This window comes from Cherax quadricarinatus, chromosome 40 (genome assembly GCF_038502225.1).
Source record: "Cherax quadricarinatus isolate ZL_2023a chromosome 40, ASM3850222v1, whole genome shotgun sequence".
Classification (NCBI taxonomy): Eukaryota; Metazoa; Arthropoda; class Malacostraca; order Decapoda; family Parastacidae; genus Cherax; species Cherax quadricarinatus.
This window is the reverse complement of record NC_091331.1, coordinates 2,989,638-3,009,533: the sequence shown is the minus strand read 5'-3', so window position 1 is coordinate 3,009,533 and position 19,896 is coordinate 2,989,638. Positions and strand designations below refer to the sequence as shown.

The 19,896-nt window shown below is 40.7% G+C and overlaps 1 protein-coding gene across 16 annotated transcripts in view; it reads right to left on the bottom strand.

Annotated features, from left to right (window-relative positions):
* The window catches only part of LOC128687353 (cAMP-regulated phosphoprotein 21), a 369,078-nt gene that overhangs the window by 108,183 nt on the left and 240,999 nt on the right, over positions 1-19,896 (bottom strand). For 13 of the 16 annotated variants that reach the window (XR_011392951.1, XR_011392952.1, XM_070092616.1 and 10 more), the window contains one exon: positions 17,514-17,615. The exons of 2 other annotated variants lie outside the window; for them this stretch is intronic. Coding sequence is in view for 12 of the 14 variants with exons in the window: in XM_070092616.1 (XP_069948717.1) it covers positions 17,514-17,615 (102 nt within the window). In the remaining 2 variants the exon portion in view is untranslated. The remainder of the gene's footprint in view (positions 1-17,513; positions 17,616-19,896) is intronic. One more of the 16 variants, XM_070092619.1, reaches the window with a different exon arrangement.

The window sequence follows — 19,896 nt, the reverse complement described above, 5'->3', positions numbered from 1 at the left end:
TAAATTGCATACAATACAGTAGTTATCTCATGGTTTAGGCAAAAATATTTTTTTAATAAGGTATATTGCCTTTGATTGCCTATTCTGTCACTGGACAAGAACCTTGTCATAGATCATTACCCAACACAAATTCTTTCAAGCTAGACCATTAAAAATGCTTAGGTACAGACTGAACAAGGAAATTACTATACCATATATGAAGTTCAAAGAGTTGTATGTTTCAACCCACAAATCCCAAATTCATGCCCACAGAGACAAAAATGATGTACCAAATATACTTGAATTCTTTAAGGAATATTTGCTAAGAAATCTTTCTCTTTGACTCTGTGCTAATTGAGGGAAAAAATGCTTCAAATGTTTGGACACACAAAAATATTTAAGAGCTGTTCTATAAAAAATACAGTACACAGAGATAAGAACCGAGGTCTACCATAACTGATGAGCACCTAATTATTATTATAATAAAAAAGAAGCGCTAAACCTACAAGGGTCATAGAGCACCTCCAGGCTGGGAAGGATGCAGGGTAATGGGAAGCAAGAGGGAGAGGGATGATTATTAGGTCATGGAGTGTAGCGGGGCAGTGGATAGTGCAGGGGTAGAGGGTAGCACGAGATTGAGGTAGAAAGGGCCATGAGGAGTACTAGAGGCATCATCATCAATGGTTGTGCAGTAAATCGATTGCTGCGAAAAAGTCAGTGAGAGATTGGGTTAAGAAGGGTCCATCAGCAAGAAGGGAAGGTAAAGTAAGGGCAGTAGAGCAGTGACGACGTTGGAGGTAAATTCTGCATGCTCGTTGATAGAGTGGGCAGTCCAACAGAATGTGGCTAACAGAAACTGGAACCTCACAATTCTCAGAGTGGAACAGGGTGCCTCTCCATGAATTACCCGTGAGTAAGACAGTGTGGCCAATGCGAAGACAGGAGAGAGTAGTCTCCCAGCCTCGACACTGATGATAAGAAGACGGCCAGAAACCTATACTCGGTCTAATAGAATGTAGTTTATTATAGAGCAGATTAGACCAATGTTGTTGCCAACGGGTGCAAAGATGGGTAGCAATTACAGCAAAATAGTCTGTGAATGAAGCACCTCTATATGAAACTGAAAGGTCATGTATTGCTGACAGCGCAGCAGTGTCTGCCTGTTTCTTGCCCTATACCTCAACATGACCGGGTACCCAACAAAAAACAATATCTTTGTGCTTGCTAGAGATACGGTGTAACCAAAGTTGGATACAAAGAACCAGGGGATGAGGTGTATAAAATTTTCGTACAGCCTGTATAGCACTAAGGGAGTATGAAATGACCACAAATGGTGACACAGGCATAGATGCAATATGGATAAGTGCTATGAGAATGTCATACAATTCAGCTGTAAAACTGCTAGCCGGGGATAATAAATGCCCTCACACAGAGGACGGAAGCTCAAAGCAGTCAAAAGTTACATGAGATACATTGCAAGGGTATCGTCTCTGCTTGGGGGCAGGGAGGACATAAGTGTCTACTTTGAGGATTGGGAGGTCTTGGAGTTCAAGCTGTTCCAGAATGTCATTGCCCCATATATGGAAATTCTGTTGGACAATGGTATGGGGCAGAATGAGAGTGCCACTACAAGAATTGAGGGAATGATGTTTTTCAATAGTTTCAGGAATAGTATCGATAGTTGTAAGGAGAGAAAGATCGTGAGCTTGGTTAGCATTCTGGATAGTGATGATGTGTGTACCGCTCTTGAGACCATGAAAGGATATATCTCTACCAACATGGCGTAGGAGCGCCTTGCCAGTACTATGGTCAGAAAGATAGGCAGTAGAGGAAGTCGATCGTAGAGTAAAAAACTTAGTCCATTGTGTATTTTGAAACAGAGTGTAAAGGGAGTGCGTTATGTGCCGGTCTTTTCTGAGAAGAATGAGAAGGAAGCAAAGAAGTTTCATCAGGTAATGGTCTTGGGCATTTAGGTGTGGGACCAGAGTTGGTCCGACATGGGATGGGTGGGCAATTCGAAAATTGCCACACCGTAAAGGGAGAAGCTGGAAGCATAGTCAAAGAAAAGCAGAGGTCAGACGTATCAAAGGAGTCAGTTGGAACCCCAGTACCTGAAGCAGGTGATGAAATGGCACCAGCAAGAAGTGCAGGGGCACTAGAAATGTCCAAAGAATGGTCAAATAATGAGGCAGGGTCAGAACAGGGCGCAGTATCAGTAAGGGGCCCTGGGGGAGCAAGTTCATGGATTTGGAACTCCATGGTTATGTCACTTCTTTCTTTTGTTTTGTAGAAAATAAAAAAAAAGGAAAAAAGAAAAAAAAAGAGGGGAACGTGGAGGAATAGCCCCTAGGAGGCAAAAAAGGGCCGTAAATTACCCTCCGTGCCCAAGAGGACCCTAGCACCGCAATTAGTGCAGATGTGGCATGGAACCCATGCAACCTCACATCTGCTAAGCCACCTCAGTGGACAAAAGAGAGGGCAGCCGGACACCTGCCACAAAGCATACCTCCTTTGGCCACCACCCCCCGGAATCCAACAGGCAGCCTCCAAAGATACACTCGTCACCCGAATGACATCCAAAGCCACCCCCGGGAGACTGGAGAGGGATCAGGACACCTCCAGGTGATCCAGATTCCAGGGCAAACTACACCACTACCATGGACCTCAACAGAATGGGATGGACCCTGGTACCCTTCCCCCTACCTAGGAACTAGTGTGCCTGTGGGAAGAATCTCAAAGGCTGAAAATAGGAAGGGAATAGGGGAGGGATGGAGAGGAGGAAATGGAAAAAAGGAGGATGGGATAGGGAAGGAGGGATTGGGGGGTAATTAGGTTCAGTCTGAGGAAGGAGACCAAACGGTCTAATTCCTCAGACTAAGGGCCTCTTCACCACGCCAAGGAGCATTCCGTGAAGAGGATGAGCACTTGAAAAATACTCCTCTAACTACATCATCTATCCAACAACTGATGGCTCGGTACTTTACTCTGTGTTTGCAAGGATTAAGATCCAGCTCCTGAAACCACATCCCCAACGTCATAGGCTTTAATGCATTTCCATTTTAATTCAAGTACTCTTCCCCAATGCTTTCACCCTCAATGTACTACACTTGTTACCCTTCCCCCCACCCTCAAGCTGAAAAAATTCCTTCTTACACATTACTGGCTCATTTTAGCATTAAGTTTCCATGTATGTCCATTATCTTGATTTTTCTCATCAAACAGGCCCTCTTTATTCACTTTGTTAATACATTACACCTAAGTATCAATAATTTCTTAACTACGATTCCTGTCTTGAGAGATATAATTAATTCTGATATCATAGCTCAAGATCTTAATCTCAGGGACTTGACTGGTGACAGACCTTTAATCTTCAAAATTTCTTAAGTATTTGTGGTGCGGGTTCCACAATGATCCTGAATGCCTCAATATTTTCCAATGTATGTGGTGTATAAAAATTATCTTAAGAATTCTTGTAGAAGTTTATGAAGGCTATTCTTATGTCCACACATGTTACATATACCAATTGCACTATCTCATTCATGCAGGCCTTAGCTGATAGAGTCATTATAGTCATCTCTACATTATTTTTCTTTAATGATAATGACAGTTGTCTTCATTTCCATATATATGGCATGACTGGTCTTTTACCTCCTCCCTCTCTTACCACCTGGCAGTTCCCAGGGTTGAGTCTGAGAAGTCACTATCTGATAATTCTTACAACCTGCCCATTTATAACTGATACTGTCAGTAGATAATTATATATACTTTAGAAGAGTGCTTAACATTATACTAAAACAATTCTGCTCACTCTGTACTTCAGCTGCCTTATGATTACCCTAATAACGGTTATTGTCAGCACCACCACTATAACATTCAGCCAAACTTTAATCGTTTAGAGTCTCCACAAAGTTTCCTTGCTTCTTTTGTCTTTCTTATGTAAGTTTTGCATTACCAGATACAGCTGATAAATATAGATGACCTTTTGAACTTTCGAAAGGATAACCTATATTTAAATTACCAGTAGTGTACATCTCTAAAAATCAAAATAACTTCTTACTAGAAGCAAAAACAGTCACAATAAAACAGATGTAAATTTCCTCTTACTACAAAGATAATTACATGCAGGATTCATTAATACAAGAGAATATCATAATAAAACATCTTTGGTTTATTTCTCTGAATCTTATACAGCTTACATATAAAATTTCAAAATAATGTACCCATAATTTAAATGATTTCCCCAAATGTTTTCTACTACCTTTAAACATAAGATTAAATAAAGTGTCAGCAAAATGACATGGCTGATAACATAAAGCAGCTTTACTGAAGGTAGACTTTGCCTTATCTTCTTTATTTATGGTAGAAAACCTTGGAGAGGAAGGCAGATTTAATTTCACGTTTGATTAAAATAACTGCAGTCACTTTTAACTGACATTCCTTTGTTGCAAATTTCCTTTTATGCTTTTCTTTCACTTGATAACTTAAAATATATCACAATTTTACACACAAAAAAAATTGTTTTTGTTAACATTAATAAGCACTGTACTGGTACCATAGTTTATATATACCATAATTAGAACAGAATAGAAAAAACACTGTGAGGAATTATGAGTTGAAATAAGTATGACAGGAAGCATAATAAAAAAAGAGTATGATGAGGAGAGAGGGATGATTCAAACATTAAGCAATACAGGAAGCATGGGATCACAGGTTGCTACATTTTGGAGTTTCTGGTCTTGGGGTCAATAGGCCAAGCATAAACAAGTATGTATCTGCAATATTAAATATAAAATTTAAAAAAAAAGTTAATAAATGTTGTGAATTACTCATCAAACTGTTTTACTAAGTTATAAAAACAATTTCTAATTTGGTGTTCATCAATTAAGCTCCTTTGCTCTAGATCACAATTAGTTTCTTAGTTAGGCCTACACACTTTTCAATGAAAAATTCTTGTCTATCTAAACAATCATCACTTATTTTGTCCAGTATTTTAAACCATTTGCACAGTTTCAATATCCATTAGTTGGTGCACAACTGTAGCATCAATGTTGATACTGTCATTGAAAATCTTTGCCTCTCAATGTAGAATTTGAATCAGCAGTGTAATAAATCAGATACAATTTTGCTTTTCATGCAAAACACAGAGTAAAGGAAAAACCAAGTTCAACTTTCTCATCAATGAAAGCCTCAAGCTATGCCAGCTATTCTTTAGATTCTGTGGTACTGTGGAGAACTTTTTCTCCGATGTTGACCCCCCTCTTAGGGGGGGTAATCCCCCCTCGAGGGAACTAAGACCCTTCTCTCTCTACTTTCCCACATTGGAGAGCAGGAGTGAGCATGGGAGGGGTCAATGCATTATTCTTTTTGCACTAGCAGAGATGACATAAGCTAGCATGTCTTAAAACCAAGCATTCTGTACTCAGCAGTTTTAAATTGCAACACTCCAGAAATGCCCATTTATCTTAACACATGTTTCTGACCCTGCAAAATCAGACACCTTCTAATGGGTTTGCAGAGCCAGAGCAAATAAGATTGACACCCAATATTCACACGGATCCAGTAAAATTTACACTCTTACGGGAGTCTCTGCAAGATTTTACGAACATGTGATTGTCTGAGTAAACTGCTATTTCCCAAGGCCAAGAAAAATAAAAAATTTGCTCCTACTCTGATATTTCAAGGAGCATTATTCTTCTTAACCAGCACCTTAGACTCAAGGAATCCGCTCCTTTTGATTCAACCGAGTCACTAAAGCCTGCATCTATGCCTGTAGACACCATGTCAGAAGATAACTGCCCATAAAAGGAGGCAGAGATTGCAACAGGCAGACTGCAATTTGAACTTAACCAGTGAAGACGTGACAGAAGTGATGGGGGTATCCCTGACCAGGTCACACCACGCTGAATGTAGAAACATTCATGGTTGTATCTTATGTGCATCAAAAACCTGTGTCGGGAAATGACAATCTCCAGTAAAGTGGAAGATCCTGACCCCATACACTTCCCTTATCCTCATCACTGAGGCTCTCTTTTTAACACCTTTCTCAATAGCTCTACTGCCTTCAAAAGCTAGGAGTACATTATTTACTCCAGGGCTATTCTATATTTACCAAAAAGTCAGGTGCACTGCCCAGACAAAGCTTTAAGGATGAGAACTATCTTGGAAAGAATGTTGTTTTCAGATTACAGCCTCTCACTTAGCGATGTACTTGTTTACCGATGACTCAGACTTACAACGGGCTCTCTGACCAGTACTCATACCTAAATAATGTATACTGCCTCTATTCTGTTTATTACAATTCAGTACACTACTGTATAAACATTTAAAAATATACTAAAAATGTTATAAATAGTGCAAAGGTGACATTAAAACAATATCAAAGATGGTTGACACAAATTTGTTTACTAATGTGGTCTTATGAACAGAACTCCATTGTCAAGTGAGGAGAGGTTGCATTTGTTTCATGTAACATGGGTTTTACTCCAGGGAGTTGAAAGTTAACAATGAAATAATCAAAAAGGGTAAAAATAGGATCCAAGGAAAAGGTGGATGAGAGACTGTGTTAAGCAGGACAGGTACGGATGATACAGTCATTCAAAACAAAACAGGTGTGAATGATGCTATATAAAATGACTGATATCTTAATGATGTAACCATGCTTGGTGAGGTCTGGCAAAGAACTATTGTGACCTCTATAATTCTGTTGTTTGTGCTACCACTCACAGGATGAGCATGGGGTGCACAATAATTTAGATACTCAGGAGGCACAAAGTAAAGATGCTGGGCCATTGAAGGCAGGACAAGCATGAAGGATGTTGGATGATGAAGAGCAGTAAAGGTGTGAATGATATGGCATTAAATGAAAAAGGATAAGTGTAAATGATGTGAGGTTACACAGAGTGGGATAAGTGTGAATGATGTGGGATCATACAGAACAGGACAAGTATGAATGATGTGGGATCATCACGAGTAGACAACATACAAGTTAGATATATATGATGAAGAAGCTGCTAAAGGCTAATACAGAAGGTGCTGCCAGGAGGACTACATATCAAGTGCAGTAAAAATTCTTTGCATAGGTGAAGATAAGTAAAAAAAGGTGTAGATCTCATCTGGCAGCTTAGTAAGAAATAGTGACAAAGTTCTCTTGTAATATAGATACAGCTTTTCACTCCAGCTCAATGACAGTAGTCTAAGGACACACGTGGAAGGGATGAGGGGCACTCTATACTTCTTCTGTGATATTCCTTATAGGAGAGGAGCTAGAGGTAATAATCCACCCCATTTCTTACAGGACAGAAGCTACAGGTAATAGTTTAATAGATTTCTTTTCATTGATGTTGAAACATCGTGTGAAATTTTGTGACAAGTGTTCAAGCACTGCTGATAATCCATGTGACACTTTACATTGTGGAGATAGTAAGACAAATGGTGTGGAGATGGCCAGTAACACAGCTGTGAATGCAACAAACAGCTTACCCTACACACAAAAGAGAAAATATTTGTCTTTAACCCAAGTCCTGTCAACTTTCTTTCCGTCTTATATTCTTGACTATAATAGAAATGCAGCACCTATAAGCATTTAGCTGTGATATACCTGCAACAGGTTTTGAGGCTTCTTTTACCATATCAGCCCAACCTACCAGACTTCTCTACTGACTGAATGGTAAACCAGGCTGTTACTACTAGTGGCCCACAGGCCTACATAGGCATCATAACTTGGCTGATCAGGACAAATTAAAATAAAAAAAAAATACACATGAAGATACAGGCTAGGTGTGATGAGTATAAGCCTTCAAACCTACTGCCAAAATACAATAGCTACAGTATTAGTATTTTTAGAGTAAACTATTGTGAAAAAAAAACACAGAAAAATATATGTATAAACAGATATGTAAAAAATGTACAGTTTTAATAGTACTTTCACAACTGAGTGTCAGCGTAATATACCCCAGACTTCATGGATTTTGTAATTTAGATTAGAATTTATTTATAAACTTTGCCTTGACTACTTCCTCCCCAAGTGTGTTGCATTACTTCACTACGCAAAGAGAAGTTCCAGCTTCAAACTGTGTGTGTGTCTCCATTCTCATGTGACATCTTAGATTATGTATCCCTATCTGAATAGCTTTATGTAATTGGCTATTTGTAATTACAGTGCTACAGCAGCATTCATTGTGTTCCATCTCTAGTGCTCAGTTTGTCACAATTTCTTAAGGGTACAGTAGCCTTCTTTTTTCTCACCCCTTCCCCCCATTCCTTTCTAGCAGATTATCAATCTATTTGTAAAGAAATACTTTCTAGTATACAAACTTTTAGCACTGATTTTCTCTTAGTTTATCAATCTGGCATCTTGTTCTCCCTGCTGATGGCACTAAGGAATCAAGTTTATTCAATTTCTTATATACCATACTTTCATGATTTTCTAATGGGGTTATTATAGTTCCTGTTGATTTTCCTATCAACCAACAAGATTATTGTACCTTTAATTTTTCTATGTAACTCCTATTTTTTTTATCTCAGTTTTGTACATTAAAGCAGACAGTCAAACACTTACAGCAACTCTTACTTTCTATGTCACTGAGATATTTATTATATATGAAAGTTCACAAAAAAATGTTCACAAATATAACCATTTTTTGTAAGGTTTACTGATAAGGAATCAATGAGAGCTTTTTGTATTATTATTATAATCAAAAAGAAGCGCTAAGCCACAAGGGCTATACAGCGCTGCAGGGTAGGAAGGAAGCGAGGGCATCAGGTGGCAAAAGGGAGATGGATGAGTAATAGGTTACGGATAACAGCGGGGTAGTGGATGGTGAAAGGGTAAAGGGCAGCAAGAGACTGAACTAGAAAGGGCTGAGGGGAGTGCGAAAAGTATCATCAGAGTTTGAGGAGTAAATCAGTCGTTGTCAAGAAGTCAATGAGAGAGTCAGGATTAAAGGAGGGTCCATCAGCAAGAAGGGAAGGTAAAGAGAGAGTAGTAGAACGAAGACGACGTTGGAGGTAAATTCTGCGTGCTCGTTGATAGAGAGGGCAGTCTAACAGAATGTGGCTAATCGATACTGGAACTTGACACTGCTCACAGAGAGGAACAGGGTGCCTCTCCATGAGATACCCATGAGTAAGACGAGTGTGGCCAATGCAAAGGCGGGAGAGAGTGGTCTCCCAACCTTGGCACTGATGACAAGAAGACGGCCAGTAACCTATGCTCGGTTTAATAGAATGAAGTTTGTTACCGAGCAGAGTTGACCAACGTTGTTGCCAACGGCTGCGAAGGTGGGTAGCTATTGCAGCAAAATAGTCCAGAAATGGAACACCTCGATAGGAAATTGGTAGGTCATGTACTGCTGACCACGCAGCAGTGTCTGCCTGTTCATTGCCTTGTACGTTGACATGACCAGGGACCCAACGAAAAACAATATCTTTATGTTTGGTAGAGATACGGCGTAGCCAAAGTTGGATACGGAGAACTAGGGGATGAGACGTATCAAATTTTCGTATAGCCTGTAGAGCACTAAGGGAGTCTGAGACTACTACAAATGATGACACAGGCATAGATGCGATACGAATAAGTGCTGCAAGAATGGCATACAGTTCAGCAGTAAAAATGCTAGCTGAAGATAGTAAACGTCCCCGCACGACGCTGTCCGGAAACACTGCTGCGAATCCGACGCCGTCTGAAGACTTAGAGCCATCTGTGTACACAGCGGTGGCATGAGAATGGGAGTGGAAGTGATCAAGAAAAAGAGAGCGGGAAGCCACCGTAGGCAGTTGAGCTTTCGAGCAAGGGAGTGAGAAAGAACAGACCCGAACAGCTGGAACTTCCCAGGGGGGTAGGGAAAAGTGAGATGCTACATGAACATATAAAGGTGGTAACTGAAGGGAAGACAAGAGTGAATGTAGGCGAAGAGAAAAGGGATAGAGCAAACAGGGGCGGCGAACGAATAAAGAATGTCTACTAATATCGGTGACCATTCTATATATGGAAGGATTGTGTAGATCGTGAGAGCGTACATAGTAGTGAAGGCAATGGGCATCACGGCGATCAGACAAGGATGGAACATTCGCTTCTGTATAGAGGCTCTCAACAGGGGAAGAGCGAAAAGCACCAAGGCACAGACGTAATCCTTGGTGATGGATAGTGTTAAGGCTAGAGAGAGTAGCAGGAGAGGCCGCGGAATAAATCTGGTCACCATAATCGAGTTTCGATGAAATGAGGGCTGAATGTAGGCGAAGCAGAGTTCGACGATCAGCTCCCCAGGAAAGATGAGCAAGGGTTTTAAGAAGGTTTAGCCGGCTGTGACAAGTTGCCTTCAGAGAGGTAATGTGAGGTTTCCAGGATAACCGACGGTCAAAGAGAAGGCCTAGAAACCTGACTGTATCACGTTCGGGGATACGGGAGCCATAGAGATACAAAGGATGATCGGAGATAACAGAGCGTCTAGTGAAAGTAATCTGGTGAGTTTTGGTACTTGAAAATTTAAACCCATGCGTAGTGGCCCAAGTGGAAACACGGTCGACCGCATGCTGGAGAGAAACTGCAATAAGATGACAGTCAGCGCCTGCACAAGCAATAGCGAAGTCATCAACATAGAGTGATGACCAAATATTGGGTGGAAGAACAGAGGCCAAATCATTTATAGCAAGGAGAAAGAGTGTTGTGCTTAGAACACATCCCTGAGGGACACCTTCAGCTTGAACGAAGTCTGGGGAAAGAACATTATTGACTCGAACACGGAAATGTCTGTCAGTTAAAAAGTTCTTAAGGAAGGATGGTAGATTGCCTCGGAGGCCTAAGGAATGGGCCTGGGCCAAAATATTATACCTCCAAGTTGTGTCATATGCCTTCTCAAGGTCAAAAAATATGGCAATAACTGAGTGATTATTCGCAAAGGCATTACGAACATACGTATCCAAGCGTAGTAAGGGGTCTATGGTAGAACGACCCTTACGAAAGCCATATTGACTAGCGGAGAGACTGTTGTGTGTCTCTAAATACCACATTAAACGTCGATTTACGAGACGTTCCATCACTTTGCAAACTGCACTAGTAAGAGCGATGGGGCGATAGTGGGAGGCATCATGTCCTGTAGTACCCGGTTTGCGGAAACTGAGAACAATGGCAGATTTCCACAGCTGGGGAAGAACTCCTTGTGCCCAAATAAGATTGAAGAGGTGTAAGAGGACTACAAGGGCTGACCGATGTAAATGTTGTAACATACGAATATGAATGTCGTCAGGCCCAGCTGCCGATGATCGGCAAGCTGAGAGCGTTGCCTCCAGTTCTTGAAGTGTAAAAGGCACATTATACTGTTCTTCTCTGAGAGAAGAAAAGTCCAAGGGTACTAACTCTCTGGCAGACTTTGAGGAAAGAAACGAGGGGCATAGATGGAGCCCTCGGGAAATACGGACCAGATGTGTGCCAAGTTCAATGGCAACGTCGAGAGGGTTTGCTACATCAACACCAGCGACCCGTAGAACAGGAGCTGGGTCAGGAGAGTATTTACCACTCAATTTCCTCACTTTTTTCCAGACTGCACTCATAGAAGAAGCAGAGGTGATGGTGGAAACATAGTCTCGCCAACAAGTGCGTTTAGCTTCACGGATGACACGGCGAGCAATCGCACGCTTCTGCTTAAAATCAAGAAGTCTCTCAGCGGTTCTATTGTACCGGTACCTGCCCCATGCAGCACGTTTCAAACGTACTGCACGAGCACAAGCAGGAGACCACCAAGGCACGCACTTCTGAGAATGCCTGCCTGAGGTTTGGGGTATAGAATGAGAAGCTGCGGTATAAACTAACGTCGAGAAGATGTGTAGGAGCTCATCAATGGAGGATGAAGAAGGAACCTCACTAAAAGCAGTGAGGTGTGAGTAAAGATCCCAATTTGCCCGATCAAATTGCCAGCACGGGCTACGGAAAGGTGGTGAATAGGAAGGAGAAGTAAGAATGATCGGAAAATGATCGCTGTCATGTAAGTCTGGTAGAACAGACCAGGTGAAGTCTAGTGCAGTGGAGGAAGAGCAGACTGATAGATTGATGCAAGAGAGAGTATGAGTACGAGGATCAAAATGGGTGGGAGTACCCGTATTTAAAATATGGAGGGGGTGAGAGGCGAGAAAAGCCTCCAACTGGATGCCACGTGAGTCACAATGAGACCCCCCCCAGAGGAAATGGTGGGCATTAAAATCACCAAGTAACAGAAGTGGTGGTGGTAAGGATGAAACAAGAAAGGCAAAGTCTGGGATAGAAAATGTTCGAGAAGGAGAGAGATATAAAGAACATATTGTAAACCATTTATTCAAGTGGATACAGGCTGCAGTGTAATGCAGCAAGGTATGGACAAATAGTTGACAGTACGGAATATCATTGCGTAGAAGAAGGGCACTTTCATTAAAGGTCCCATCTGAGAAAGGATCCGAAGAATACAATAAATTACAGCCTGAGATAGGTTGGAAAACAGCCGAGTGTAATTTTGGTTCTTGTAAGCAAGCACCAACAGGGGAAAACCTGGAAAGCAACATCTGAAGCTCACCCCGATTACCCCTGAGGCCGCGGATATTCCACTGTAAATAGGCCATGATTGGCGATGAAGAAAATACCAGGAATCTGTAGGTAAAGGCACCTACGGACTAGAGGGGTTAGAAAAGTCAACGTGTGGTGGCATTGGAAGACGTTCAAGTAGCGAAGGAACGGAGCATTGCGAAGAATGGGGTTGTGAAGATGGAGGAGAGGGAAGAGAAGGAACAGGAAGTGAATCAGTGTCTATTGAAGGTTTAGTCTCTGCAATATATTCTGAAATGGCTTCTAGTGTTTCTGAATTCAAAGATGTATGGGAGACCATATTGGAGATAGAAGGAGGAGGGTGAGTAAAGAATGGACTGTACCAAAGTAGAGGGGGAGGGAAGAGTGTAAGGGACTGGAGATGAAGTGTGGGGGGGGACAGAAGAGGCAGAAACCTGGGAGGTGGCAGAAGAGGGAGAAACTTGGGAGGGGACGGGGGTGGAAGGCGGAGGAGGAGGAGAGTGAATCTCCACACTTGTAATAAAGCCAGAGAGAGGGGAAGAACTAGGTACAGAGACTGGAAAGGTAAGGTGTGGAGGTGGAAGAAGGGAAGGAAGGGGCAAAGAAGATTTGAGCAATGTGGATTTTTTGGACTTCTGAGTAGAGGGGCGATTGGTATTAGGTGTCGTACGAGGCCTTGTCGATACTGGGGCTTGTGAGGAAGGACGCGAAGATGTGAGAACAGACTGAGTTGTAGTCGGGACATCAGAGCCAAGGACAGCAAAGGATTAGATGCCGTAGTGGCTATGGGAGGGGTAACAACAGAGGAGGCTGCAGAAGATGGGACCCCAGAAGTGGGGGGATGTTTGGAAACACGAGAATAAGAAACACGGGGTAGTCTCCCTTGGAGGCGGAGATGAGTAACTGCCATAGCATAAGGGAGACCTTCTGCCTCTTTGAGGCAACGGATTTCACGTTCATTTAAGTAGACCTGGCAACGGCGGGAGTACGAAGGGTGAGCTTCATTACAATTAAGGCAAGATGGAGGTTGACTGCAAGATGTATTAGAATGGTCGTCGGCACCACAGACTGGGCATTCGGCCATAGAACTGCAATATTTCGCTGGGTGACCAAAACGCCAGCAATTTCTACATTGTTGCGGTGTAGGTATCACCTTTCGAACTTGTAACCGATGTCCCGCGACATATACAGAGGACAGGAGTTCTCGGCTGTCAAAAGTTAAACGAGCCACATTGCAAGGGTAACGTCTCCGCCCCCGGGCAGGAAGGACATAAGTGTCTACTTTGAGGATTGGGAGATCCTGGAGTTCCAGCTGTTCAAAAATGTCATTGCCACATGACTGGAAATTCTGTTGGACTATGGTATGGGGCAGAATGACAGTACCACTACAAGAATTGAGAGAAAGATGTTTTTCAATAGTGATAGGAGTAGTATCGATATTCGAAAGGAGAGAAATATCATGAGCTTGGGTAGCATTCTGGACAGTGACGATGCGCATACCGCTCTTGAGAGCATGAAATGAAATATCTCTACCAACATGATGCAGGAGCGCTTTGCCAATACTATGGTCAGAAAGGTAGGCAGAAGAAGAAGTCGGTCTTAAAGTAAAGAATTTAGTCCACTGTGTGGTCCGAAACTGAGCGTGGAGAGGGAGTGCTTGACGTGTCGGTCTTTTCCGAGTAGAATGGGAAGGTAATGAAGGAGCATCATCAGGAGATTGACGTTGGCGTTTAGGAGTAGGACTGGAGTTGGTCCGGCGTGAAATGGGCGGGCGATTCAAAAATTGCCGTACCATAGAGGGAGAAGTCGGAAGCATAGTCAAAGGAGAGCGGAGTTCAGACAAATCGAAGGAGTCAGTCGAAGCCCCGGTACCTGAAGCGGGTGAGGAAACAGCACCAGCAAGAGGTACAGGGGCATCAGGAGTGTCCGAAGAGTGGTCTAAACACAAGGCAGGGTCAGAATGGGGTGCAGTATCAAGAAGGGGCCCGGGGGTAGTGGGTTCATGGACTAGGGCTGCCATGGTTAGGTTACTCCTTTGCTTTTTGTTTTTAAGAAAAAAAAAGAAAGAAGAAAAGAAAATAAAAATAAAAAAAAGAATAAAAAAAAGGGGGGAGCGGGGAGGAATAGTTCCCAGGAGGAATGAAAGGGCCGGAAATCTCCATCCGCGCCCAAGAGGACCTCAGCACCGCTAGTAGCGCAGATGCAGCATGGAACCCATGCCATACCCTACCCTTCATGCCAGTAAACCAGCAATCCGGGATAGCAACCTCACATCTGCCGAGCTACCTCGGTGGACAAAAGAGAGGGCGGCCGGATATCCGCCACAAAGCATACCTCCTTCGGCCACCACCCCCGGAATCCGAAAGGTGGCTTCCAGAGATACACCCGTCGCCCGAAAGACACCCAAAGCTACTCCGGGATACCGGAGAGGGATCGGGACATCCCCAGGCAATCCAGATTCCATGGCAAACTACGCCACCGCCAAGAACCTCAACGGAATGGGATGGACTCCGGTGTCCTTTCCCCTACCTAGGAACTAGCGCGCCTGTGGGTGAAATCCCAAAGGCCAAACAGAGGAAGGGCAAAAGGGAGGGGTGGGGAGGAGGAGGAAGAATGGAAAAAGGGGAGGATGGAGAGGATGGGATAGGGGAGGGGAGAATGGGGGGTAATTAGGTTCGGTCTGAGGAAGAAGACCGACAGGGCTAATTCCTCAGACCAATAGCCTCTTCACCTCGCCAAGGAGCCCCCCTTGAAGAGGAGAGCTTTTTGTAGAATGCAGATGCAGACCTCTTTAATGATATCCTCTTTCTTTTTCATACTGACAATCTAAGGAAAAAATGCTTTCCAAATGGAAGGAAGTGTCTTAGAAAGAATACTTAATTTATTATCGTGAAATAGCTATCCTTAAAAATCTAGTATTATTCAGATCACGTTTGGTGATTAACATATTTTAGAATGTGTTTTAAAATAGGTATTTAAAACAACTCTCCATTTTACCCACTTCTGGTTAGATTTAAATAAATAAACACTGGTAATTGTAAGAGGAACCATACTCTCAAAATTTAAAAAAATAGATTTTTGAGCCTTACAGTAAATGTTTTATAATAGGTTGATCATAAAACAAAATTAGAAGATGCATACAAAAATTAGTAAATACAGCATTAACTAGGAAAATAAGAAGTAATGGTACAGGAGGGATACTGAACTCATATTCTGTAAGAACTGGCAGAAAGTGCAGCGGTGAAGGAACTTTCAAATATGCACTACTGTAATATTAAAAATGCAATTCTGCTTTAGGATAAAAGGGATAACAGTAAATAAATATTTCTATATGAAACAATGAAGAAAACCAAAATTAAACAAAACAGGACTATGAATGTGTAAATTAAGAATATTTAAAACAGTTTATATGAGAGAGTAAAATGAAGAACGGCTTAGATAGTTTAAGCATAAAAAAAGAATGACTTGAAAATGAAAAGGACAATAAATAATATACACGTGAAACAAATTTCAAAATACACAGTACTCCGTGACACAATTATTAGGTAAGGAACAGGGTCAAAGAACCTTTCGTTTTTTTTTATGAAGTTCAAGTACGAGGTAACAAGAAAGGATGAAACTTAGGAAAATGTTTTATATTTAATGTATTTGTATCCATGGATATTTTAAAAAATTATGGTTATTCAGCATTCTAAGTATAATAGGGTTATTCAGCAAGATTTTTTTACACATTTTTTTGTATACAGAGCACAACTTGCTGGTCAATAGCAGCTTCAATTATATTTTAAAAAAAAATTATGGATTAATGTATTACAATAAAGATTTTTTTCAGGTTTCAAGAATCCATTACTGTATTAGCATTTTTATGTTCAAAATCATGTTTGCAAGAGAATAACATTTGAGACACATAGCCAAGATTCAACTGCAGCAGCTTACAATTTTTATGCTTATATCACTAGTATTTTTTCTTACTAACTGGATAAGTCATTTCCCACCTTAATATAAAACGATATTGTTCATTTAGTTTTCCCTAATTCACGACTATGAATATATAAGAATAAAATATGTTTGGATAATTAAAAAAAAAAAAATCCCAGTGTTAAGAAAATGAGGTTCAGCAAGGAAATGTAGATTAAAAAATCAAGACTAATTTTAATAGCACTCTCTTCAGTATATGATAATGTATTAATTTGATATTGCGCATGGTGATACTTTAATTAAACCCTTGAAAAAGCAAGCCTCATTTTCATGAAGGAAATCTTATATGCAATGATTGCTCAACTTCCAGAAAATTCTTGTATGTATAACAATTTACAGAAATGCTTGTGAATCTCTCAGAAAATATCAATGCCTCATAATTAATTGCTTTGTTAAAGTGCAAGTGACCTCTCACTCTTATGAAATATTAGTGACCTCTCAATTCAAGTCAACCTGCACATTACTTAATGTGAAAATATAAATATCACATATGCAATGCCATGAATTGTCAATTTAAACCCGTAACTCACGAAATCATAATAACACGATTGCAAACTAACCACAGTAGGGGTGGGGTTTGAATTCAAGGCGAGTCTTAAAACTACAGGCCAAGTGGCTCACACACTGGCCTGGAGTTTAAAAACTTGCTCGCCATAGTTTGTTTACATCCATACCTTTAGGTACAGCACTAAAGCAACAGTGGCTCAGCTAAAATATATCCTCAATACCACGTGTGTGTGAAGCTAATAAATGAGACTTGTATGTGTATAGTGATGTGTGTATTTAGTTGATGGCAATGCCTAGGGAAGTAGTGAACATGTTAACATCCCTGCATGCCACTCACCAAAGTGAATTGCTCCCTAAACTGTGCTCCCCAGAATCATTTCTTCCTTTTTGTAGAAGCAATGAATGTCTTCAGTATTGCTCCATTCCATAACATTGAAGAGGCAGATAAGTGCTGGGAAATATGTATGACATGATTGGATTGCCCACAAGAGTTCCTTCTTCATTAGTTTAAAATTCTTACCTCCTGACTGAATATTCGCTTCCTTACTTTTTCGTATTCCTCTTCCCGTTCCTCGAAGCTCTTACTCCTCCTTGATTCTGAGCTGAATTGTCTATCTAGGGACTAAAAACAAAACATACATTACTGTGCAGCCATTCAAACCATGATTCTTCCTGCCTATCTACACTCTATGCCATTTCCCACATTCATAGTAGGGTGGCACCTACAACATTTTCCATAAACATGTAAGTTACCGACCATCTCCACATCTTCGAGTGTTGAGATCCAACACTAATATTTTAGACATTACCTGAAAAATATCCATCAATACCAAGATATTTTTCTACTATAGCACTTGAATTTTAAACATAGATGAAAAGAAATATATTATCACTGCATGTAAATATCATTAAAAAAGTAATACACATAATGAGAGTAGTGTATGTTAGAAGAGTAACTAACAATCATTAAATTAACAATCACACAAGATAAAGTTTATTTTTACAATGTAATAGTGTGTTTGACTCATAATGGCAGACACATTGGTTCATTGCATGTTTGGTTTGATTCAATGAAATAAATGGCAAATCTATAATAATTTCTATTTAAAGTTTCCCTAATAATGATGGTACAGGTTTTTTCTGACTTTCAACATTGTATATTTGTTTTTTCACATACTACTGCAATACTTCTCAACCTATGGGGAGTTATGCAAATAATTTCACTACACCTCTCAAAACAAAAAAACTGAACATATATTAGAACAATTTGTAGAAAATCCTCTTACAATGCAACTTCAGACTACATAATTTAGCTGGAATGCAATTCCAACAACACAACTATAATATCTGAAAGCATGGGAAAATTTAGACAACACATGTATATGTCTAAATATTTAAAAGACTCAGCTAATGCGCTTAACCTGAGTACTATGTGCTGTAGAATTTTCTCCTCCGACACAAGCTAACCTGTTTGGTCTATGGGTCGAGTGTTTGTGAGGCCATAACTCCTCCCTAACCCACTGCCATGTACACCATCTACAGATGTTTTCTGGGACTCCCCTTGTGCCTCACTCTTTCCTGTTTATCTAAAGATTTTGTAGGTTTTCATCACCCCATCTCTGAATAATAACTATGGAATCTAAGAGGAATGTTAATGATGCTAAAAGTGCCAAGAGGAATATAGAAAATTATTCCTATAGATGAAGATCTACCTGCCCAGGTGGTTTTACTTATTTTTAATAATTCCTACAGTCATCTTGTAATCTAAGTTTCTCTACCCGAATGTGAAGACTGCTTTTACCACCCAATATGATATTGTTATTACACAGCAATAAACAACAAATCCGAAACTGGAGTACCCACGTTCTGGCACAACTTTAACATTGCAGTTTTATGGCACTTGCACACACTAAAATGTTATGGGATGAAGTGAGCCAACCAACCATAAATGCAGAGTGGAGTCATCTGTAGTGACCAATTTCTTTGCTTTTTCCACAGCAAGGAAGTCAGGTGTAGGAAACTGTAGCTCTGGCAAGGATTGTAGGGTTTGGTTAAAGGCTTTGAAGACATTAAAGATGATGTAAATGATTTGTTATCAAGAGGATGATGAGAAACAAGTTGCATTTTCTTAATTACCATCATTAGGTATACAGATACCATTTAGCCAACACTCCATATACTTCCAGCAGTTACTGGAGACTCTTACACATAACTTGAGTGTTTTCTTATGCAAACTTTAATAATCCAGATGGACTGGAGTTTACTAACATATTTTCCCCCCCCTGAATGCAACCCACAACAGTAGGCTACACTATTTTTATTACCAGGTGGGCAGGGTGAGCAGGAGCAGAAAGAAACTTGCCCTTATGTTTCTCCATGCCAAGAAATCAAACCCAGGACCATGAAATTGCGAGTCAAATGCTCTTACCAGTGAGCTACACAGTATTCCAAGAAGAAGAGCTGAAAGAGTTTAATTTCCAGTTAAGAGAGAGAGAGAAAAGCAGGTATAATAAGAGAATGAAAAAGAAGAGTCTATAGATAAACAGTTAACACTGAAGAGGTTGTATGAGCAATTTTATTCAGAATTATTCACTGAAAAGGATCCTAAAAGCACTTGTCTGAAGAAGATTCTGGACCAAGCAATGCTGCATTATCATCAGCTGCATAAAGTACTGCATGATAAAACAGACCAGAGATGCATTACATAATACATAAGCACCTTAGCACAACCATTAACAATTGACAACTCTGCATCCAAATTCACATTCACAAGAAGTATAGAAATCAACCTGAACCCATGAGGTACACAACCTTTTGCACACACTACCATACATACATACATACATACATACATTTTTTTTTTTTTTCAACAAGTTGGTCGTCTCCCACCGAGGCAGGGTGAC